The following is a 26,048-nucleotide window of genomic DNA, read 5'->3' on the forward strand; positions in this document are numbered from 1 at the left end:
GACTCGAAACCGGATCCGGTATGCGAGAATCGGACCAGAAACCATGTACAATTCGTTGGTTTGTGGGTTGAACCGGTTGGGTTGAACCTGTTCAGCATTTTCTGAACCGGTTCAACCGATTCCGGGTCCGGTTCCGAACCGTATCCGGAACCGGACCAAATACCCGGCATCCGAAATTTTTAAAAAAATAAAATAAAAAATATGCAGCCATTGGCCCAAAGGCTGCATTTGCACATTTCAGTAGCCGTTCAACGGCTATTGAAATGTGCAATTTTTTTTTTTCAATTTGGCCACCAATTTTGGGGGCCATATTGCAAATATAAATTGGGGGTTAAATTGCAAATATAATTTTTTTAACCCCCAAAATCACCTATAAATACAAGTCATTTTTTATATTTCACATATCAATTTTCTCTCAACTTTTCATTCCTCTACAATCAATATCTTTCTTTGCTATCATTTCTTGTGTTATAATTTTATCTATAATCAGTATTATTTTATTGTTATTTATTTATTATTTCACAATTTACTCATATAAATAATTCGAATTTCAATGGCATCATCTTCAAACCGTCGTGATGGTGGTGGCAAGTACGTTCTCGACTTTGGAGAACATTTTGGCTACATCCTCGACCTTGATGAAGTCGAACCTGGCCACGAGGATGAAGAAGCCATGGAACTCCCCAACAAAGATGTAGGGACGCCATCGTCTACTCGAGCAAGCAATACAATGTCAACGAGCATGACGACAGCCTGTGCAAAGCGAAGCAAAGTTTGGCGAATCACTTTGATATTGAACAACAAGGTACGAATAACTCTTTTGCCGTTTGTAAAATTTGAAAAACGAGGTATTCTTACAAAACGGGTGGTGGTTCTGGTGGTACCAGCACTTTGAAAAAATATTTAGTTCAGGTACATAAACTTGACCTAGATACGCTACAGCCATTCGGTAGGGAACCAACACAACAACAAATTAATCCTTCAAGTGGTAAAGCTTTCACAATTACAAAAGAAATTTCTCGGAAAGCCGTCGTAAAGTTTGTTACCAAATGTTGTCAACCATTTATAATAGCTGAACAAGAAGGTTTTGTTGAATTTACTAGTACTATTCAACCTGGTTTTCACAATATTTTTAGGCACACACTTAAGAAATATTGTTTTGATATTTATAAAGAATATAAAGAAACACTAAAATCGCATCTTTCAAATATTTCTTGTAGAGTTAGTTTGACAACTGATAATTATACTAATTTAAAATATGAATCATATCTTGTTGTTACATGTCATTGGATTGACGAAACTTGGACTATGCAAAAAAGAATTTTAGCGCTAGATCATTTAGAATCGTCTCACAACGCATACACTATAGCTAGATATGTTTTAAATGTTATTAAGATTTATGGCATACAAAATAAAATAATGTCGATAGCGTTAGATAATATTAGTGCTAATACTCTTGCAATTAAATATCTTAAAGATTCACTAAAACAAATTTTAGAAGGTAATTTGCTTCATGTTAGATGTGCGTGTCATATTATCAACTTATGTGTTAAATGTGTGTTAGACTTAACTTAATTGTAGTGATAAGAATCAAAACCAGCAGGTTGTTAGTTAAAATCAGTAGGCAATATAAAAGCAGGACTAAGTCTTCAGAACTTAGAAAACCAGAAGCAGAACCAAGTCTGAAATTAGAGTAACTTAACGTCTTCTGTGCTAAAGGAACAAGTCTTAAATGTTACCGCTACTTTATCGAGTACGAGTATTTATTGCACCATTAATGCTATACGAAGTTATTTATTACGTTTTACCAGTTTTAGTATGAAACTAGACTGATTGCTCTGAAGCCCTTTTGCAGGACCCTTTTCAGGCAATAAAGCTGATTTCATCAGAAGTCAAAGAAGCCGTTTTGATTATAGACGTTGGATTTAAGTTATCTATATATATGTATCAAAACCATTTGAAGAACAACGCTGATCATTTTGTCTATCCAATGCTACATTGAGCAACCGCAAATCAATCATCATCTTCTAAGCTCAAAATTGCAGAAAAGGAGTACACGCTTCAGTATTATATCTGATCTTTGGAGATCATTTTTTACTGCTATTTCTTCATCTCTTCAAGCAAAACACTTTACTATATTTCGAAAAAGAGTCTGTAAACTGAAAAAGAGTCTTTTCCAGAACCTTGTTATATTGAATCATATTGTGTTGAGTTACTAAGAGTTTCAGTAGGCAAAAGATAAGCCCTGCTGAAGTGGGTGTGTACAAGTGTTGTACTGTAAAATCCAAAGTCTTTTAGTGATACCTTCTGGAAACAGAAGAAGGGGAGACGTAGAAGATTTTACCAATATAGTTCTATTACCTACTGCTGTTACTGTTTTTCACCCTACTCCATCGAATTGCTTCCGCACTTATTATTGTGATCTGCTGGACGTAATCTTGAACAAGAACAGCTACAATCTTTAACAAGATTCTAGCGCCCTTTGCAAAAATCTATCAGTAAAGGAAAGAGTTTATTCACCTCCCCTCTAAACTCTACATCGATCCCCAACAAGTGGTATCAGAGCAGATTTCTCTTGTTCTGAAAATTTGCAACAGTTATGGCACATTTTATCAAGGTTCCTATGTTCTCGAAGGAAGATTTTGATGACTGGAAGATCCGGATGCAAGCTCATCTTGCAGCCCGAGATGATGACATGTGGTATGTCATTACAGACTGCTCATTAAAGATCTTAAAGCCAAATACAACTATTGCTGTTACTGAAGGTGCACCACAAATGGTTGAAAAACCAAGAAACGAATGGACTGGCGAAGATGAGAAGAAAGCTAATCTCGACAACGTCGCGAAGGATATTCTTTATAAAACTCTTGATAAGAACACCTTCAGTAAAATCAAGATGTGTTCTACCGCGAAAGAAATCTGGGAAAAGCTCATTCAAATATGTGAAGGAAATGAGCAGACAAAGGAAAAAAAATTGTCTGTAGCAATGCAGAAGTTTGAAAATCTGAAAATGAAGGCTGGTGAAACTCTAAATGAGTTTGATGAACATTTCAGCAGCCTGATTAATGAACTAGCAGCTCTTGGTAAAGAGCATAGCAACAGAAAAATAGCACTCAAGGTGATGAGAGATTTATCTAGGGAATGGGACGTCAAAACAATGGCTATGAGAGTCTCTAAAGATCTAAACAAGTTGGAGCTACATGACTTGTTCGCCGACTTAAAAGCCTATGAGTTCGAGCTAGAAGGGAGAAACGGAGAAGAGTCCTCAACAAATCTGCCAACCAAGGCTCTTGCTTCTGCTTCTGCTACTACTTCTACTGCTGCTGCTGCTGTAGTCATACCACAAGCAGTACCTGCTACCTTCATTGAGAATACTTCTGAAAAGACTGCTGAAAAGATCAGCAATGATGCTATGTCCCTCTTTGTGAAAAATTTCTCCAGGTTCATGAAGAATAATTACCGAGCTTACCAAAATCCTAATTGGAACTTCAAGAAGGATTCACCACCTGGTGATATGGCGTGCTTCAACTGTGGAAAGATCGGTCACTTTATTGCTGATTGTCCAAAGCCCAAGAAAGATGACCAGAAGAAGAAAGAATACAAAAGGAATGACAAGAAGTTCAGAAGAGACCGCAAAGCGATGATTGCTGAAGAAAGCAAGTCTAAATGGGCGGATTCCAGTTCTGAGCCATCTGACTCAGAAAGTCATTCCAGTGAAAGTGATGCAGAAGAGATCAAATGTCTTATGGCGGATGTTGAACCAAACGCGACATCTGAAGAGGTATTTGACTTTGACTCTGATGAATTTACACGAACTGATTTGATTAAAGCACTCCATGACATGGTGGAAGAGTACTCGAAACTTTCTCAGTCATTCGAGGAAGTTAAGACTGAAAATCAAAACTTAAAAAATCAAGTCAGTAAGCTCACTTGTTTACAAGAGAATAGCTACAATGATTTAAAAGTTGAGATAAGTAAGTTGAGAACTGAGAATGAAAGAGTAAATACAGATTACCAGACAATGAGATCTGAAAATCAAAAGATGTCTATTCTGGTAAATGCATGGAATAAGTCGTCCGTTTCTTTAGAGAAGATGCAAGAATTGCAGAAGCAATCCGGTGACAGAAGTGGTCTCGGATTTAGCAATAATGAAAGCACTTCTGAAACCTAGTACTCAGCCAGATCTAGATACAAGCAAAGCAAAATACATTCGTTTTGTTAAATCTAGTGTGGTATATGAACCAGAAGTAACAACTGTTCAAGTTGAAAGAAATGTAAATCAGACGAACAAAAGAAAGCATTATGGTCTGGGCTATGTTGAACCTAAGGAGAAAGTTCACCTGAATGCTGGATCCAGTAGAGGATTCAACTCAGGAGGACAACCTCCTATGAAGGTTAAAAACTACAAGTACTATAATTTTAAACCTGTTCAGAAGAGATACAAGCCAGACAACACAAACAGATAGGGAAAACAACATCCCAATATGCATACTGTTAGAAATAACAGATCCTCTGCTGCACACACCTCTATGGATACCTGAAGTACAAAATCACCGAGAATTGTACAAATGTGGGTTCCTAAGGGACTAATAAGGCTTGGACCCAAGTAGATTGGGTACCAGATACTAAAATTTGTGTTTACAGGAACATGTGAAGAAAGCTAAAGTAAGCAGCTCCACATGTTATCTGGACAATGGATGCTCCAGACACATGACTGGACAGAAAAATCTGCTATCAGAAGTAATGAGTTGTACTGGACCAAAGATAACTTTTGGGGACAACTCAAAAGATAAAACCGTGGATAAGGGTAAGATTATCCATGGTAACATAACTATCAATGATGTACTACTGGTTGAGAATCTCTGTTATAATTTGATTAGCATTAGTCAACTGTGTGATAATGGTTATTCTGTAGCTTTTCAGAAGCACATATGCATAGTTAAAGATTCTGCTGAGTCTACTGTATTAACTGGAAAGAGGGAAGGCAACACCTACAAAGTCTCATGGAACTTAGATCATGCTACTGTTCCTACATGTTTAGTTGCCTCTCTTACTGATAAGCATTGGCTCTAGCACAAGAGATTGAATCACCAGAATTTCAAATCAATCAATAATCTCAGGAAGCAGAACATAGTTGATGGTTTGCCTGATATTAATTTCGTTAGGAATCATGTCTGTTCTGCATGTCAGCTTGGGAAAAAGATCAAATCCAGCTTCAAGAACAAAGGTAGTAAATCAACTTCAAGGTGTTTGGAATTACTGCATATGGACTTATTTGGTCCAATCCCTATCATGAGCTTAGGGAGAATGAAATAAACCCTTGTTATTATTGATGATTTTTCTAGATTCACTTGGGTAATATTTCTTGCTGGAAAAGATCAAACCAGTAACCTCCTGATCAAGCTTCTGAAAAAGATTCAAAATAAAAAATCATCTTCTATTATTAAAATCAGAAGTGATCGGGGTACTGAGTTCACTAACAAAATTCTTGAGTTGTACTTAGATGAACAGGGCATTCGTCATGAATATTCAGCTACCAGAACGCCTCAACAAAACGGAGTAGCTGAGAGGAGAAACAGAACTCTTAAAGAAACTGCTAGAACAATGCTAGCAGATGCAGATAACTCTCAGCGCTTCTGGGCAGAAGCAATCAACACTGCATGTTACACACAAAACAGAACAATGATCAACAAAAGGCATAATCAGACTCCTTATAAGATATGGAAAGGGAGTAAGCCTAATGTATCTTATTTCCATGTGTTTGGTTGCAAATGCTTTGTGCTCAACAACGGTAAAAACTACTTATCTGCATTTGATCCAAAATCAGATGTTGGACTTTTTCTCGGCTATTCAGCAGTAAGCAAAGCTTTCAGAATCTTCAACAATAGAACTCTCACTGTTGAAGAAGCTTGTTCATGTTGTCTTCGATGAAGACAACAGTGCTCCTGAAATTTCTAATATGTCAAATTTGAGTAACAGGATAGACAGGATTCATTTGGAACCAGATAATGAAGAAGATACAGAACCAAGTATCAAAGACGTTCAAAATCCAGAACCAAACATTCCAATAGTGGAACCATAAGTACAGACATTAGATTTACCAGTACCAGCAGCTGAAACTCCAGAACCTGCTACTAGTTCAGCTGAGATCAATCAAAATATATCAAACCAGGAAGAAATCCCTTTAAACCCTTTTATTTGAAGAAAATCACATCCTCCATCTTTGGTTATTGGAAATCCAGCAGCACCTTTGAGAACCAGAAGGCAAATGATTAATGAATATATGCATGATGCTTTTATTTCTCAGGATGAACCAAAGAAAATTGAAGAACCTCTTCTGGATCCAAGTTGGATTGAAGCTATGCAAGAAGAACTGAATCAATTCAAAAGGAACGAAGTTTGGTTTCTAGTACCTAGACCATCTCACCAAGCTATTATTGGAACCCGGTGGGTATTTAGAAACAAACTAAATGAAGAAGGCACTGTGATTAGAAATAAAGCAAGACTGGTGGCTCAAGGTTTCAGACAAGAGGAAGGAATCGACTATGATGAAACTTTTGCACCAGTAGCAAGGCTCGAAGCTATCAGAATATTTTTGGCCTTTTCTGCTTTTAAGAATTTCAAAGTTTATCAAATGGATGTGAAGAGTGCCTTCCTAAATAGTCTACTACAAGAAGAGGTCTACGTCAAACAACCTCCAGGTTTTATTGATCATTTTTCACCTCATCATGTATTCAAATTACACAAAGCTCTGTACGGTTTAAAACAGGCACCTAGAACGTGGTATGACACACTGTCACAATTTCTTATCAATCATGATTTTACAATTGGCACAGTACACAAGACTTTGTTCACTTTAGTCAAGAATAAGCATATTATATTGGTACAAATTTATGTTGATGACATTATTTTTGGGTCAACTAACCCCAAACTGTGTGCAAAGATTGCTAAATTGATGCAAGATCAGTTTGAAATGAGCATGATGGGAAAATTAACATTCTTCCTAGGACTGCAGATCAAGCAACTTTATACTGGAATTTTTATAAATCAAGCTAAGTATACCAAGGACCTACTGAAAAAAATTGGTATGGAAGCATGCTCTGCTGCTTCCACTCCAATGAGCTCATCTACCAAGCTTGATAAAGATGAATGTGGAATTTCAGTAGAGGTAACTCAGTATCGTGGTCTTATTGGCTCACTATTGTATCTTACTGCCAGTAGACATGATATCTTATTTGATGTTTGCATTTGTGCAAGATTTCAATCTAACCCCAAGCAATTCATTATATTGATGCTAAACGTATTCTGAAGTACTTAAAGGGAACTCAAAATATCAGCTTATGGTATCCCAATGATTCATCTTTCAATCTTATTGGATATTCAGATGCTGATTATGTAGGTTGCAAACTAGACAGGAAAAGCACAAGTGGTTTTTGTCAATTCCTTGGTGATAGGCTGATCTCCTGGTTTAGTAAAAAGCAGACTTCTATAGCTACATCTACTGCAGAAGCAGAATACCTCGCTGCTTGAAGTTTCTGCTCTCAAATATTATGGATGCAGCAACAACTTAAAGACTATGGAGTTCATGCCTCTGAATCACCTATCTTCTGTGACAATACCAGTGCCATTGCAATTACGCAAAATCCAGTACTTCATTGCAGAACGAAGCACATCGACATCAGACATTATTTTATAAGAGATCATGTGCAGAAGAAGGACATTCGTCTGGAATACGTTTCTACTGATTTACAAGCAGCATACATCTTTACAAAACCTCTGCCTGAGAATAAGTTTTCTTATTTTCGTAATATACTCGGTTTAATTGATTTAACTTTACTTTATTGATGTTATCATTTGATTGAATATTATCAATTTATTACAATAACATTGTTTTATTTGCAGAAAAGTAAAGAAACAACATGTCACAACCATTGTTATTTTATTTAGAATGTAATCGAATCCAGGTTACACTGTCTAATACATTTCCTACGGAGTCTTGCCACTCGGAAATCCAGTTACTCAACTCATGACTTCTAATCCTTTTAAAGGATTCTGCACTGGAAATATTTTCAAGCAGATGCCATTTCTTTCAAAGCATCATTTGAAGCAGAACTCTATCAGTAGCAAGCTCAGAAACCTGATCAACTTCAAACTCCCGTTTGTAGTTCCTGACTCTTGCTCTTTGAGCAGTAGTAAGAGCCAAACAATTCTGATATATACTCTGCAGCTCCTGCACTTTGAACCATACAGACATAACATTTATCCAGACATATTCCTCAATGGTCTTCTTCAAAGTTTCCAGATGTGGACGTGTCTATGGTGTTATGAGGACATGAGTGCTGCTACAGGCATCCGAATTGCTTGAATCTGACATATCGATTTATTGTTTCCTTAACAATTATTGTTATCTTATTTATAGACAGGTTGCATTTAATGGTGAAAAAGTTGAAGAGTCTCAAGTCAACCGAACCATTCTACTGATTTACACAGACTGAGTTTTTCTTATCCATTATCTATTTATTCAGTCAATAAAAATAGTAGATAAACAAGATATGACAAAATAAGATTTTTCATTCATAAAACCATAAGCATTACAGTGAGTTTATCTACTATATTTGTTGATATCAGCAGCTTGAAGTACTTCGTGCAAAGTACTTCAGCAGTAACCTATCTAAGGACTGCTGGGAACCCCTCTCCTTGAATGATTGTGATTATGGGAAAAGTAATTCCACAGCCTAGTCCTAATAATTTTGAACAATCTTACTTATTGTTCATGTTATAAACTGAGGATTTTCTTCTCAGCCCTCATATCTTGAAAAAGGATGTCTTCAAACATCTTCTTACGAGATGCTGGAAGTTGCTTCTGGAAATCCTCTGCTGATTCAGACTCTGGACAAGACTCCGAGAGATCGCTTGAACTGCTCATTTGTTTTGATTTGATGAAAAGTTTAAATGACTTAGTTGCGAACTTACAGGCATTTTTATAGAGTCTCGGGAAGCTAAAGAGAAGGCTATCTGACTACTCGTATACCAAGAAACATCTGTTACTTCCCTCAGATTTTGTATCTTCACATTTATTAGTTGCATGAATTTAGGGGAAACGGTATCGTTTTTCAGACTATCACTTTTATACTTTGTCAAAAGCAGAAAGGATGTTTGTCTTTTCAATAAAACAAGTGTCTACTGGTTTTGTATTAATCTGCTGGAAATATTTCAGCATCTTATAACTTCCAGTAGATATTATCATAAAACGACAAACCCTCTTCTGGTCTTTATCAGTAACAAACTGGACAGCCCGCTCTTTTTATTACCTTTCAAATTTTGAAATCATTAGTATCTCTCTGACACGCTCTGCATAACATTTCAAATATTCAACCGTAAACATATTGACACATGTCCTTGTGTTTACAATGACGGCTGTACATTCTCTTTTGAATATTAACCGCTCTTTTCAATTCTTTTTATCTTATACGTTTTCAGAATCTTACTTCTAGCTACTGTGTTTTCTCGAAATCCTCATTACATAATCCACTTCTAAGTTCTCTCATTTACAGGCGAAGAAATGGCTGGAGCTTACATTCTCAATGCTTATCAAGTCAACTTTGCATCAGTACTTACCATCAAGGATGAAGGACTTGTTCAGATGTTCAAAGCTGTTGAGAAATCAGGACTCAGAAAGTTTCTGGAAGCACCTGCTATCATCTATAAGACCGCACTTTTGGAATTCTTCGCCAAAGCAACTGTTCAAGATGGGAATATCGTTTATTCCTAGGGGGACGCATTTATTTCCATCGATGCTACACTACATGGTTCAACTTTCTTTCTTCCAATCTCAGGCACCTCTGATCTGTCAGGACTTACGAAGGAAGAAATGTCCATTGCCCTCTCTACCTTCTCAGCTTCTGGAGAGGAACTCTCTCCCTCTTATTTCAAGAAGCTTCTGAAAATAAAGTACCAAGTACTTGCTGATATTGTGGCGAAGGAACTTCTTGTGAAAGCCGGTACTTTTGATCGTTTAATCAAGGAAAAGGTTCAGGTGATGGTAGCAATCACTTCTGATATTAAGGTAGATTGGAGTTGGTTTCTATTCAAAATCATGGGAGAAATTATTTCACGGAAGAGTACTGGTTTTGATGTTCAAATTAGTCAGATGTTGAAGGATGCTGGTTTTCCGTTCACCACTAAACAGGATGCTTCTTTTGTGACTATGACCGATGCTGATAACGTGCTTGCTCTACGGCCTAAGCCAACTGTGGCTGAATTTGTTTCAATGAAAAAGGAGCTTGTGGATGCTCAAGCCGAAGGCCAAGCTACTCAGAAGAAAATCAAAAGAAAAAGAGTAATTGTTTTGACTGATTCAGAGAAGACTGTATCTGAAGAATCGACTGCACCTACTAAAGATTCTATTCCAGTAGCAACTCTGAGCAAGAAGAAGCCCGGAACTACCATCCGCATCAAGAAAACAGCAGCCATTACTGATTTGGATACTGTCCCGTTGAGACAAGTATTTCCAGCTGTCATCCCATCCAAACCCAAGTCTGTTTCGGAACCAGTAGTCACTCTGGTTGTTTCACAACCAACTGCTGCCCCCTTTGTCATCGTACCAGTAGCTGTTATTGTTCCATCAACATCAACTTCAGTGTGTACTCTCAGATCTGCTACTGGAGTTGTTTTTCGAGATTCATTAGTCGGATCCTCCACTACTCGGTCAGTGCTGCCTACTTCTACTGGAAAAGGAAAAGGGAAGTTGTTTGAAGAACCCCAATCTCAACACACCAAAAACACAGTGCAAACTGGCATTGAGCTCCACCTTCAGGAAATTGAAAAATCTGCCAAGGAAAATATGTTATTCTTTGATGAATGGCTGAAGATGAGAGTTTTTCACCCTCTCACTTACTTACGTACTGAAAATGCATTGACACGTATGGTGAAGCATGAGAAGAAAGTTTTTGCTACTGCAAAAACCAAAAATGTCATTGAAGCAATGAATCGCAGAAACTACATCCTTGATCAATTGAAGCAGAAGGAGATGGACTCTAGTGTTGAAAACCCTAAAGTCTAATTTTGATCGAATGAGTCCTACTGCTCCTCATGATCAGGATGTTATCAAACTTATCACTGATCGATTGAATTTGTTGATTTAACAGATTCACGCTCAAGAGCAGGCTTTTGCTAAGCCTCTTTCATACAGGTTAGGTATGGTTCCTGAACTTTTGCAGATAAAACCAGTTGAGGAAAGGACCACAGCTCCCATAAAAGCAAAGGTCTCGAGTACTCCTGCATTACCAGAACTGTCTACTCGATCATCGTCTTTGATCTCTGTTCAAGAGCTGGCCTCGGTGGATGAGGTCATTCAGTCCATTGTTCCTACTGCTGCTCCACCACAATCAAATCAGGATGTGGTACTCTCAGAAACTTCACCAGAATCCCAACCCATGGAAGCATCAGATGATAACCCATTACCAAATCTTGAGAAATTTTCTGCTGAACATCAAGCAGAAATGACAGCTCTACTGCATAGGTCATCTGAACTCATCCCTTCGGTGCAACCACTGGAAACCACTGAAAATGTTCACCACGACGAGAATGTTGCTTCTGAACAAATCAATGTTCTTGAAGAAACTTCTACTGCTACATCTGCTGCTGATGAAACTATTGCAGCACATCCTCTCTCTATTGCTCCAGAAGAAAGCTCTGATGAACCTGGTCCTTCTACTGGTCTGCTAGACGCGATCCTGCAACCTCTACTGCATTGGTTGTGTCTGTCTCTGACTCTGCTGCTCATGTTGCCCATGTTGCCGAAATCAAGCAGCGTATGCTCACAAGGACTCCATCTCCGGAACCAGAAATCTTTAATATGGAATTTGAGATAGAAGCTCTGCAAAGAAATCTCAACAATCTATCGGAGATGGTAAAGCAAATATCTCGTGAACATGCCGCAGAAGTGAGTGGCTCAACGTTTTTCCGAGACCGTATCTCTAAAGAGATATTTCGCACGGCGGAATCTGTAAACAAAATGCATGCTGAGACCACTGTTTTTAGACATGCTGTTTCCAGAAGCAAAGGTGCTATCATGCTCGGACAAACTGACATTCTCCAATGACTCACTGACATTGATGATGTTATTCGTTCAGTCTCTACTACTCTAAATGAACAAGTATATCATCATGCACCATATCTGGAGATTCTCAACAATGGAATTATGAATCTCTCTGGGCGTATGGACTACTTAATTGCTCGAGTCATGGCCGTTGATGCCAAAAAAGGGGAAGGAACAGAACCAGAAGGAAGACAAGCAGAAGATAGAAGAACTGGAGACATGGCAGAATCCTCTGCAAGAAGAGATCTAAATGCTGATGCTCAGAATGATGAAATTATTTTCAGGGACATTGGCACTGATAACTAAAACTTTTGTTGTTTAATTTCTTAATATATTTTGTTGTTTTATAATGCCATTATCTATCTCTACTAACGTCTAGGTTTTGGCATCACCACAAAGGGGGAAATTGTTAGACTTAACTTAATTGTGGCGATAAGAATCAAAACCAGCAGGCTGTTAGTTAAAATCAGTAGGCAATATAAAAGCAGGACTAAGTCTTCAGAACTTAGAAAACCAGAAGCAGAACCAAGTCTGAAATTAGAGTAACTTAACGTCTTATGTGCTAACGGAACAAGTCTTAAATGTTACCATTACTTTATCGAGTACGAGTATTTATTGCACCATTAATGCTATACGAAGTTATTTATTACGTTTTACCAGTTTTAGTATGAAACTAGACTGATTGCTCTGAAGCCCTTTTGCAGGACCCTTTTCAGGCAATAAAGTTGATTTCATCAGAAGTCAAAGAAGCCGTTTTGATTCTAGACGTTGGATTTAAGTTATCTATATATATGGATCAAAACCATTTGAAGAACAATGCTGATCATTTTATCTATCCATTGCTACATTGAGCAATCGCGAATTAATCATCATCTTCTAAGCTCAAAATTGCAGAAAAGCAGTACACGCTTCATATTATATCTGATCTTTGGAGATCATTTTGTACTGCTATTTCTTCATCTCTTCAAGCAAAACACTTTACTATATTTCGAAGAAGAGTCTTTAAACTGGAAAAACTCTTTTCCAGAACCTTGTTATATTGAATCATATTGTGTTGAGTTACTAAGAGTTTCAGTAGGAAAAAGATAAGCCCTGCTGAAGTGGGTGTGTACAAGTGTTGTACTGTAAAATCCAAAGTCTTTTAATGATACCTTCTGGAAAAAGAAGAAGGGGAGACGTAGAAGATTTTATCTTCGAACTTCCAGAAACAATTACTGTTCTATTACCTACTGCTGTTACTGTTTTTCACCCTACTCCATCGGATTGTTTCCGCACTTATTATTGTGATCTGCTGGACGTAATCTTGAACAAGAACAGCTACAATCTTTAACAGGATTCTAGCACCCTTTGCAAAAATCTATCAGTAAAGGAAAGAGTTTATTCACCCCCCCTCTAAACTCTACATCGATCCCCAACAATGTGCATGTGATGAGCAAATGTCCACTGTAATAGAAAAATTCAAATTATGTGTGAAATTATTACGTGAAAGAAGATATGGACGTGACTGGAAACACTAGTCGAATCAACCGGAATTAAATTTAAAAAATTTCCTCTTCCTATTGAAACTAAATGGAATTATTTATATCACTTGCTTCATACTTTATTACGTTTTCAAGATTTAGTTACTTCATATTATAATAATATTGTGGTACAATCTTTAATGTTAACTGACGATGATTGGAATATTTTCATTACATGTGTTTCTTTTTTAGAAATATTTAAAGAAGCAACCGAAAAATTTTCTGGCATTAACTATCCTACTTCAACCATGTTTCTACCTTTGCTTCTCAAAATGTTTTATAAATTTATTGAATATCGCGATGATTCTATTATGAGTCATTTTGTTTCAAATATGGATAACAAATTTTTAAAATATTGGGAAACTATCTCAATTGTGCATGGTTTAGCAACATTACTTGATCGTACTCAAAATCAAGGAGGATTAGACGTGTTTTTTGAATATTATGCTAAATTTCTTCGGAAGAATGTTGACGATCAAAAAAAGTCAATCATAGATTCTCTCCAAGAATTGTTTGATTTGTATGCTAGTGAACAATGTGATGAATCGAGTGCGCAGGCGGAGGAGATGCCGACATATAAAGGCAAAAGTGGAGCACTGAACTTCTTTCAAAGTTTGAAACGACAAAATTTCAAAGGAAAATCGGTGACAACAACCAATTACAATGAGATCCAAATTTATCTAAGCCAATATATTGAGACTAAAGATAATTTCGATGTTCTTGATTGGTGGAAAGTAAATTCTAAACTTTATCCAGTGTTAGCTGCAATTGCAAGAGATGTCCTACCCATTCAAAGATCAAGTGTTGCTTCCGAATCAACATTTTCAGTATGTGGAAGGATCATTGGTGAACAAAGAACTAATTTAAAGCCAGAAACATTTTTCATGCTAACATGCCTACAAGATTGGTTTGCAGAAGAAAAAAAAAATAGGACCTCTGGCGCGATCGACGAATTTCAAAGCTCAAGCTCCGACGAAGATCCAGAATATTCAAAATATATTTTAATAAATCGTGATGAATTTTAGATGTTCAATTGTAAAAATAAATGTTTAAGTTATTTTGTTAGAGTTTTTTAATGTAATCACAATTATTTGCAATCAAAATACTAAATAAAAAATTGTCCATTAATATTACTAATTTTAATTATATAGTAAAATGTAATAAATTAGAGTTCGGAACCGGTTCGAATCGAACCGGAACCGGTTTATTAGAAGCCGAACTAGTCTTGAGTTTGGATTGGTTCCAAGTATTTCAACTTGGATCCCAACACATTTTCTATTGAGTTTTTACACTACCGATATTGGATATTTGTGTCCAACCCAATAAATTTTATGAGATCGTTTTACATATTAACTTTATGAAACATATATTTGATCTGAATCGATCTATAAAAAATATTAATTTTTATGTTAAAAATATTATTTTTTCACAGCAAATATAGATCGAGTCGACCATGTTCCAAAGCACATCCTCGTGTAAATGGAAAATAGATGAAACGATCGATAGCCTTAGTACTTTGGGAACGACTACGTAGATTAGATTTGACTTAATTGCAAACCTTAAACACTACAAGCTCATTTATTTTTATTATTAAATAAATAAATGATGACAACTAATCCATCCGTCTGCAACACAAGTTTCCATCAACAGCCTGTTCACTTTTATATATTTAATTAATTTATTTATTGTGGCATCTTTATAATAGATCATGGTCGTCCGAGTTGTATTCTTTAGAATTAAAAGATCCACACACATTTCATATTGCTTTCTGATTAAACGACGAGCTTTCTCTTGGACACGGCGAGACTAAAGTGCAACGAGTGTTTTTTTCCAGGTAATGTGCATGTTCCAGGGTGCACTAGCATGATAAGCTCACACTTGACGTAGTAAAATAAAAGTTAAACTATTTCTACCAAACGTTTTCTATGTCTCAATTATCTAAACTTCTTTCATTTTTCGATTCGACCATCTAATTTTATATTTTAGTACTATTTTATGTTGTGTGACCATGTTTTAAACGAAATACAAATTAATTAAGAATAAAATATGAATTTTGTTTGTAAATGTTTTTTCATTGATTTTCTTGACAAACCTATAGGTTTGGACCATTGGTAGATTTTGGATAGAAGAGCAAATTAAAAACAGTTGTATATTGATAAGCCCAAATCTTATGGAGATTTTATGGACATTATTTTATAATATTTGTTCTTAGCTGGAATTGTTATATCTTACTATGTGCTTATTTGAATTAGTTTTATCATATTCATATATTTGAATAAAATAGGAAAAAAAACCTAATTTGGGAGATAAGATATTTGTACATGACTTAAAAGACAACAAAATATCAAAAGAAATGAAATAAATATGGTTGAATCTAATGTGACTTAATGTGATTGAATCTAATTAAATTCATTTAAGAATAATTCGACTATTAGATTTAATTAGGTTTATTAATTCGAATGTTTAATAAGTAATTTTGATAATTTTGTTGTGAATTAATTATTTAATTTATTGAATTTGAATTTGAGACATAGATTATAAACTTGTCTCGATATTGCTGTGCTTCTTAGTCGTTTTTAAAGAATTTGAATTTTCGTCTAAATTAATATTTTAGATTTTTTGCTTTAGCTAATTTATTTAAATTGTTTAATTTAATTTTAATTAATTTATATCATCTCAGCCTAAATTAGAAAAAATAATTCACATTTTAGTATCTAAACATGGATCTATGTGGATACGATATCTGGACTCATCATCCAATAACTATTACTTGACCTAATCAGCTTGTTAGAATTATTTCCAACCCAAAATGGTCGGTCATACATGCACCATAGGTTCGGACAAAGACTACATGTCATGCTAATATACCATATAAAACAGAGTATTCTTTCCCAAATCCCCAGTGCTGTATGAAATGTATGAGATTACTACTACACGTGACAAACACAAATATTATGAATTCATTACTGATTGGAGCTTTGGAGAAAACCTGCCAAAACCAAAGGGAAAGACTAACAAACTTGAGTAATAATTTCACGAATAATGACGACATTGATTCACAAGTATTCAGAAAGCAAATGTGAAAAAGTTCAGCTATTGGCAGCAAGCAAAATTATAGTAGGACCTGATTCTAAGAATCAAACAAGCGACAGTTCCTAACAACCGAAAAGATCAGAACCTGCCGACAAACACCTAGAAGAATCTACCATGAATTCTGCTTTTCAAGAATATCAAACAGGCAGTTTACAGTAAGATCAGCAGCAGAAAACTCAAAGTAACAAAACATCTGATAAAGGATATGCACATCTATAGGCTAATATAATACTTGAAAGTTCCAAAATTTTGATCGACCAAATCTTTTCCATGATAAATGACGAACCCCACCGTACCAAGAAAACAATAACAAAGCTCGCTGCACATACATAGGAGTTGCTGAGTAGGTAGGCGAAAGACAAGAAAATAACAAATACAATATTGGCAAACAAACTGCTTGCTGCGTAGCATTGAACATCAAATGATATACGTTACAGAAAAAGAAAAATGGATATTTTTCTCCACTTGTACAGCAAAGCACATTAAGCTACACTTGGGGCTCAACAACAAAATTCATGCATCTCATGTCAAAAATACAAAAACCAGTCTAATTCAACTACAAATCAATGGACATGGATATCATCCATAAAACTATCAATTTTCAAGTTTATCACATTCCACTTACGGGGAGCATAATTCAGGAAAAAAGCTGCAATATATTAACAGCAGAAAACCATCAATTACTTCACTTGCAGCTATATAGGAGATAGAAACAGAATTTTCTGAAGGCCATTGAAGACATCACAGGTTTAAGGAGAGATATCCACATTATCCTGACAATCCTTTGGTTCAGATCGAGTCATCAGTGTCATCAGAATCACTCCCATCAGGCTCCACACCAATCAACCCAGCTTCAGGCACAACGGGCTTTTCTAAAGGTGCAGCAATTGATTTCTTACTTGCACAACGGGCATTTTCATCATATTCATCTTGTTCAGCCATTTCAACACATAATCAAAAGGTCAAGGAGTGCGGAAATAGAGTCGTCAACTCACAAGCATTTAATAAAACAGAGCATCCCAATTTTGGTGACTTACAGGGATTAATAGAGTTCTTTGTTACCAAAGGGTCTAAACTAAAAAAAAAAGAATTTGATAAGTACACTATAATAAAAAGGTCTTTGTCCATATGATGGATTCTGGAGATTTACAACTAGAGAATCAAAATCTACATAACTAGACTTTTCAAAAGAAACTGGTGATGAGTATTTTGGTATATGATTTGGGTTTTCCTTACACCACAGTAACTTTCCAGGAACTCATGCACTCATGCAATCATCATGCCCAAAAACCCGCACACCGCATAAAGACACAGAACACAAACACAAACATAAACAAAGAGAGAAGTAGAGAGAGAGTGTAAAAAATATATATAGGATATCAATATTCTCAACTGTTCCACCAGCCATGATGTTCTGTAAATCATTCTCTACACGACGTACAACCTCAGGCTGCAAAATGTAAATAGAGACATAGCACAAAATTAAAAAATTATGGTTCACAAACACGTTGTACAAATAATTTAAAATTTAAATTTGTATATATTGGATAAGATAAATTTAGGTGATCAAATAGGATTTTTTATTCTCTATTTTTGATACAATAAGATTTTTATATCCCCTAATTCTTGGAAGTGTAAATCCCCATTGTACTCTATACAATGTGTCATATGTTCAACAATTCCTCTCCTTTGATTTCTACAATGTAAACTAGAATCAAGCTACGACAATGTTAAATAATTAACAAAAGCTTATAGAACACCTAGTAATGAAACTCTATGGTCTGTTTCAGGAAAAAAATAAATATGAAGCGGCAGATAAAATTTAAATTAGCTTAAAGTTACTAGCACATTTAAATCTGGCTCTTTGCGGAATCTTCTCCTCCGAGCATCCGTCATTGGTGGTGTAAGGCCATGTTTGTGCTCTAATGATTCAGGAATATTGTCGCTGTCCTCTCTCACCATTATCATCTGCACAACTGTGAGGCCCGGGGCCGAAAAGGACGAGGGGGTGATCGCCGGTGCCATCAGTTGCACGGACAATGAGCGGCTCCTGGCAGGCTTCTAGGTGAAGGGAACATGAATGAACCGACCCACACGGGAATGAGAGAGATTCCGAGACTGTTCAATGTAATGGACTGTACAGTTGAAGAGGGCTTAAAAGATTTGATTTGTACTACTCATATCACGAAGGTGCATCTTCTTTTCGGTAGCTCATCACATAAGAACTCCAAAGTTAAGCGTGCTTGACTTGGGGCAATTTTGGGACAGGGTGACCTCCTGGGAAGTTTCCTAGGGTGCGTGTGAGTGAGGACATAAGCACGATGAAAAGACTCGTCTTGGTACAGTGAGGACAGTCGTCGAATCTGGGGCGTTACAAGTGGTATCAGAGCCGACCTTTCTTAGTACGGTGTGGTTCGGGGACGAACCAAGCGGAAGCTGGTGGGCATGTGAGGCACGGGGCCGAAGAGGGCGGGGGGTGATCCCAGGGTACGTGTGAGTGAGGACATAAGCACGCTGGAAAGACCCGTCTTGATACAGTGAGGACAGTCGTCGAATCTGGGGCGTTACAGTTGGTATCAGAGCCGACCTCTCTTAGTACGGTGTGGTTCGGGGACGAACCAAGCAGAAGCTGGTGGGCATGTGAGGCCCGGGGCGAAGAGGGCAGGGGGCGATCGTCGGTGCCATCAGTTGCACGGACAATGAGCGGCTCCTGGCAGGCTTCTAGGTGGAGGGAACATGAATGAACCGACCCACACGGGAATGAGAGAGATTCCGAGACTGTTCAATGTAATGGACTGTACAGTTGAAGAGGGCTTAAAAGATTTGATTTGTACTACTCATATCACGAAGGTGCATCTTCTTTTCGGTAGCTCATCACATAAGAATTCCAAAGTTAAGCGTGCTTGACTTGGGGCAATTTTGGGATGGGTGACCTCCTGGGAAGTTTCCTAGGGTGCGTGTGAGTGAGGACATAAGCACGTTGGAAAGACCCGTCTTGATACAGTGAGGACAGTCGTCGAATCTGGGGCGTTACAACAACTCTCTATTGTTAACAAACCTAATCACAGCTAAAGTAGACAAGATTGATAACTAATAAGGAGAAGTACACCTACTTGACCAATGTCTGCAGTTTTGATCAACACATTGTCGTCATAAGTCTTATATGATTCCACAACCGTGAGAAGATCCAAGAGAGAAGCAGAGAAGTGGTCATTTCCTATAATGAATTTGCCAGTCCTTCTGTAGAACCCGTAAATTAGACTACGTATAAGTCATGCATAATTCTAGTGTTTAAATATGATTTTAGTCCATGAGAATTTAAATTCTCTTCTTTAAATTTAATTATTTTATTGCAGTAGTTTCATTGTTACCTTTTCAGTTAATTGAGTGAGGCCGGACTGGAATTGGAGTTTGAGATAAAATTTAATATTAAGAAATCATTCCTAAAATTTATTTAAGTTAAATAATAAGTTAATTCAATGCAAAAGAATGTTTTAGGAATTATCGAAGTAAATTAAATATTTAGTCATGCATGCAAGATAAGGGTATTCCTTAATTAAATTATTAATTCACTAAAATATTTAATGGGTAGGTAAAACTCTAAAGAAATAAAATACAAGATTTAAGAAATATTTTCCTCCCATTTTACCATTAATTTTCGGCCACTTTGATTAAAAGATTTGAATTTAATTAACAACTCATCATTTTATTTCTTTCCTTAATCTTTTCTTGGAGATAATTCCTCACTATTTTAAATCCTCATTTAATTAATAATTAAGCAATTTCCCTACCCTACTTTACCTAATAAAATCGGCCCCTCCTTTATTTTAAAAGATTTTTATTAGTTGGACAATCCATTTCTTTATTATCCTTCCTTAATCTTTTTGTAGGTAGATTTTTCCCCACTTTTAAATCACCATCAAATAATTAATTAAGCAATATTTCTCCCTTGTTCCTAGACCCCATGATCGACCAAGTACAATCTAGAATTATCCCTCAAAATCTTTGATATCAACCATCTAACAAACTAGAAGATAGAAAGATTGATCTTGCCATTCTATCCCACTTTATTTGTAGACTTTCCCTCATTTCCCTAACCATTTTCTCCCCACCTTTTTCCACCGAAAATCAGAGGAAATTTCAGAGAAAAATCGAGAGTGAACCATAGAGAAAAATCGTGAGAAATCGAGAAAGAAAACAAGGAAGCGAAGCACTCCGTCTCCTCCGCGCCGCGTCGCGTTTTCAATTGTTTTTCGTTCAAACAATTTCAGGCATGCATATGTTTTCTTTTACTCTTCAATCAAGCCATATAGGTGTTTTTAAACATCACATATACATGATTTTTATTGCAAGAAAATCGAAATACATATCATTATTTTTGAAAACATGGATGCAGATTTTCGGCCTTTCCTTGTGCTCCTCACGGTTTCATTGTTTGTGATTGTTTCAGGGTGTTGGCTCGACCCTAGGCTCCCAAGGCTGCATCTAGACATGTACTAGGACATGTTAGGACCATGTTGGCCCATTAGTTCAAGCCACACGCATGCTGGAAATCAGAAATGACAGCAACTCCTCAAGCATGCCCCTTTTGTGTTCGATTTCTCATGTTGCTGTCAAATGAAGATGTTTCTGATCTTGGCTGCCCTAGGGGCTATAGCCATGGTTAGAACATCTCCTTGATATGTCTAAGACGTGACCAAGTCGCCCTTTCGAGGCTTGGTCCATGATGGAATCGGTTTTCAAATAAAAACACAAGAACAACCCCTTTGTCCCTTCCCTTTTTCCTGCATGTGTATTTTTGTGTATATGGTGTTAGTGTGGATCTTGGTTGGCTCTTTAGCCATTAGCCACGGTTCACACCATACCCCTTGATATCTAGATCATGCCATGGTCAATCAAATGGCCACTGGAATGACACGGGACAGCAAACGAAGTAATAATCCCCACGCACGCAAGGGTGCTTCTCGGGTGGGAGTTTCGATTGTTGCTGGTGTGGTTCGAATTGTGGCTGGCCTAGAGCCCTTAGCCATGGTTCAAACCATTCCTTAGGATGTTGGTAAGAGGTTCTGGTTGTTGGTTCAAGCCCCAATGGCCATTAGCCTCGCAAACGACGCAAGGAAACCAAAGTGCCGCTGCTGTATTTTTTGACAGCATGTTGTGCTGCGGTTCAGGGGTGTGTTTTGAGTTCTTAGTGGGCTTTTAGCCTATGGCCTTGGACTGGACAGTACCTCATCAAGTTAGGAAGGTCATGTTTTTGGCCGTTCGTGATTCGGCTAAGTTTAGAGGTCGTACGAGATATTACGATGCGATGTGCCAAATTGACTCTCGAAAGAGCGTTTCATGTTTTGGCCTCCATTCACCAAAATTTCGACTTGTATCATTTTAGGAGCATTATTTCATCATTTTAGGCGTATTTTAATCATGACTAATTGATGGTTTGATGTTGGTTCGGGTTGGTAAGAAGCCATGATTAAATACTAAGTCGTTGGGCATAATTGTCTCGTTTTCGGATTTAATTACAAAGTTTGGTTAAGAAAAATCATTTGCATATTTTTCATTTTAAATTTAGGTCGCAGCGAGCCTAGGAACGATCCAACCCATGTGGTAAAATAATACAGGATATTTAATTATGCCATTAAATTATATTACGTGCATAAAAATATAAAATATTCATTTTTGAGATTTATGCGATATTGCTTGTGGCCACTTCACTATCATGGGATTATTGCTTCACCCGGTGGTCACTTACCGGTTCAGTTCAGTTGAGTTCCACCCAGTATACTGTGGCATTAGTCTGATCAGACGATTACTACATCACCCGGTGGTCACTTACGGTTCAGTTCAGTGCAGTTCATGGGGCCACTAGCATAGAACATAATCTCAGCAGAAAATTTATGACATGTTATTTTATGACAGGGCTCGATTGAGCAAACATTCCACTTATGATTTTCAGTTCAGTTATGCACGTATTATAATTACTCATGACATGATATTTATACGTTATGCCAGTCTCATGATATTTTTATATTGCATGAAATTTTACTATATTTACTTGTTATTTACGATGTATGCATGCTGAGTCTTTAGACTCACTAGACTTGATTGTTGTAGGTACTGATGAGGTCGGGATCGAGGGCGGGGACCAGTGAGCCATCTTGGGTCAGCAGTTGTGGAACCCGAGGACCTCATTTCAGCATTTACCATTTTTATGCTAAAACATTTTATCTTTTGTTGGATTATTCTTAAATTGTTATTTTGCAAACAAATATTTACTTCCGCTGCTATGTTGAATACTAAAGTTTATTTATCAGTTGAACTTTGAATGAGACATTTTAATTATTTAATAAGGCATTTTAATTATTTAAAAAAAAATTAATTTTCCGCAAATTTTCAAACACGAATTTTCGGGCCCTTATACATTCCATCCTCTGACATAAAGATAAGCCAAATAGCAGCAAACCAATTGATATAACATTAAATTCGAATTCAATGGTACTCTGTAAACATCCCCAAAGTTTCCTTTATAAATCAGGAATTACTAATCAGCAAAAAGGGTTGGTCATTTTGCTAGTTACTCCTCAAAGGCTTGGTTATTGGTAAAATATGAGAGTGACATAGATTCCCAAAAAGAGAGTTCAGTAGGAAAGAGTTAGTAGTTTAGGACAATAGTAAATACTTCACGGTGGTATGAAATGACATCAGTAAAATAATCAACCAGTTTTCATTTGTAAATGCATTTTCATTTCAGCAAATATATTGGCATGTGAAAACAGCGATAAAACTGAAAGAAGATTATAATAAAAAGGATTTAGATGGCCACCATATTTTGAAGACAAGGATGACAGTAGCGGCAAATTCCCAGGATGGATTATTAAAAATAAAAAAAATTATGAAAAGAACCATAATTTGAAAGCTAAAAAGCAAAACTAAATCATTCTACTTCTTCCTTTTTTGTGCTTGAAGAATGACCAATAGCAAGCAGGATGAGTAAATGACCAACTCACTAAAATAATTGCAATAGAAGGAAAACGTCTTTTACCTCAAAGAGTTATGAAATCATTTCATTTTACATTTCTTTCAATCCTATCTAAGACAAAAGGCTCTATAAATGAAATGCATAGTTCAACTGATAGGAAACACGGGATCTAATCGAAATGCATAGTCTCTAATCTCTAAAAATTACAAAAAGTTAAATGGAGTATCAAGTCCAGTCTCCTAGAAAACATTAATAACCCACGCAGGCAAGGCCAAAATTCCACAACACTGACTTAGTCTTTAATTTCACAGGTTTCGAGTTCGTTTTCCAATGGAATTGTTAAAACCTGTAATTGTGATACCAATCCACAAAAAGAGTTTCGAAGCTTAAAAAATCACGATACTGGGCGATGGTGAATAGAAGGTGAGTTACTGTGAGACCAACCTGAAAAGGATAAATCCATGGACTTGTCTTCGGAAGAAGAAGCGGGGTCATTCAACAGCCGCTCTATCCTCTCCGCAACAGCTGGCGGCATTCTGAGTATGAATTGCTCCTCCATTGTTGTTGTTTTACTCCTCTAGATCTCCACAACTACTTAATTGACAATTAAATAGAAACAGTGGATTTCACAAGCATTCAAACAATTTCAAACGGTAAGTTATAGCATTTATCACAAACATAATCAAGGATCAATGGAACATAGACATCAGAGAATAAATAAAAGAAAACAAAACACAAAATTCTTGCACCCTAATTGTAACCACGCCAATCCCTATACATATATGAATGATTCTTTCTTCATGTAAAAAATACCTCAAAAAGCAAAATCTCGCAAAGAAGGAAATGGCGAAGAAGACCAATTACTGTGATTTACGGTCACAAGCTTCTATACTTTTTACACAATTTTTTCATTATCTTAAAATATTATAATTTTCTTGAATATAAAAAAAACAAATATTAGAAATATAAGGAATTCTATTAAAACTATATATATGTAAATTCATTATTTTATTATTATTTAGATCAGATAAAATGATAAAATAATTCTAACTTTTTGTAAAATAGCAGAACTTAAACCAAATGTAAAGAAAAAATTAATAGGGTACTTTTATCAAATCTGGCAATTCGTAAAAAATATACTAAAATAGTGAGGTACTTTTATAAAATTTGTCAATTTGAAAAAAATATTCTAAATTTACAAAAATAATTAAAAATTCTTTTATTTTTTTTTCCTTGTAAGGGTAAAAACTCTATTTAGATAATATAAAAATTTTGACTCTATCTTAGATTATGGGAATAGACCTGACTGTTTAATCAGAACCGTCGCTGATTAGCGATGGTTTCTATGAAAAACCGTCGTTAACTTTGCGATTTTTTTTAAATATTTTTTTTTTTTGTGATTTGAATATATATATACATATTTTTAAATACTAGTATCCACGTAATTAAATTAATATTTTCGAATTTGTAAATGATCTATAAATAAATTAAATCTCTCGATTAAATATACGAACACGAGATGAAAATTACCAACTAATATTTCGAGACTGAAATTCTCCACATAAAAAATTTTACAGAAATTAAATGAAGTTAAGGTTCGAGAGAAAAGGGTGCGGATGCGGGGATATTTATAGGCAATTAGCGACGGTGTAAGAAATACCACCGCCGATCTGGATCTTCGACGGTTAAAATCGTCGCTAATTAACGATCGTTTTTAGGACCTTCGCGAATTAGAATTAGCGATGTTTTTATTAACCGTCGCTAATTAGCGGTTTTCAACATATTTAGCGACGGTTTTCAATAAATCGTCGCTAATTAGCGACAGTTTAATAAAACCATCGCACATTAGCGACAGGTTATGAATACTGTCACTAAATAGCGACGGTCTGTTAAACCGTAGCAAAAATTAGCGACAGTTTTTCATAAACCGTCGCTAAAATAGTGACGGTTTTTGGGAAATCCGACGGTATTCAAATGTTTGAATAGAACAGCACGAGGCAAATACAATAAGAGAGTAGAAAGCGATATGAGTGAGATATGCTTGAAGGACTCGAGACTGCCTCTATATATGGGTACTTGGTTCCATATGAACAGTCAGCCATAAAGAGCACCAATAGTCAAGCAGGTCGAAGGTCATATCTGGAAAGATCTGGAGTGAATTTTCTAAAAATAAAAATTAAGGAAAATAGCAAAAGCCTAGTTAGCCTTGATTGGCTTTTTTGCCTTGATCGGTCCGACATTCGACTAACTCAAGTCGCGCTCGTATGCTTGCAGACAAGCCAAGCCTTTTTCAGTGCAAATCAGACACTTAATTTTCACCCACTATGCCGACGCACAGGAAAGAGACTCTTGATCAATC

General features: G+C 36.3%; 1 protein-coding gene across 2 annotated transcripts; it reads right to left on the minus strand.

Annotated features, from left to right (window-relative positions):
- Positions 1 to 16,362: 16,362 nt before the first annotated feature.
- Positions 16,363 to 24,268, minus strand: LOC142523061 (transcription initiation factor TFIID subunit 7-like). 2 transcript variants are annotated; one of them, XM_075626700.1, is made up of 5 exons: positions 24,134 to 24,268; positions 23,132 to 24,035; positions 19,827 to 19,950; positions 18,562 to 18,681; positions 16,363 to 18,163 (listed from the first exon to the last, which is right to left on the minus strand). In XM_075626700.1, exons 2-5 carry the CDS (start codon positions 23,146 to 23,148, stop codon positions 17,972 to 17,974), a joined length of 453 nt encoding a protein of 150 aa, XP_075482815.1. In that variant the 5' UTR covers positions 23,149 to 24,035; positions 24,134 to 24,268; the 3' UTR covers positions 16,363 to 17,971. The 2 variants fall into 2 exon arrangements, with proteins under 2 accessions (XP_075482815.1, XP_075482814.1); XM_075626699.1 differs by lacking the exon at positions 24,134 to 24,268 and having other exon boundaries at positions 23,132 to 24,130.
- Positions 24,269 to 26,048: the final 1,780 nt, after the last annotated feature.

This window comes from Primulina tabacum, chromosome 13 (assembly GCF_025594145.1).
Source record: "Primulina tabacum isolate GXHZ01 chromosome 13, ASM2559414v2, whole genome shotgun sequence".
In the NCBI taxonomy this organism is placed as follows: Eukaryota; Viridiplantae; Streptophyta; class Magnoliopsida; order Lamiales; family Gesneriaceae; genus Primulina; species Primulina tabacum.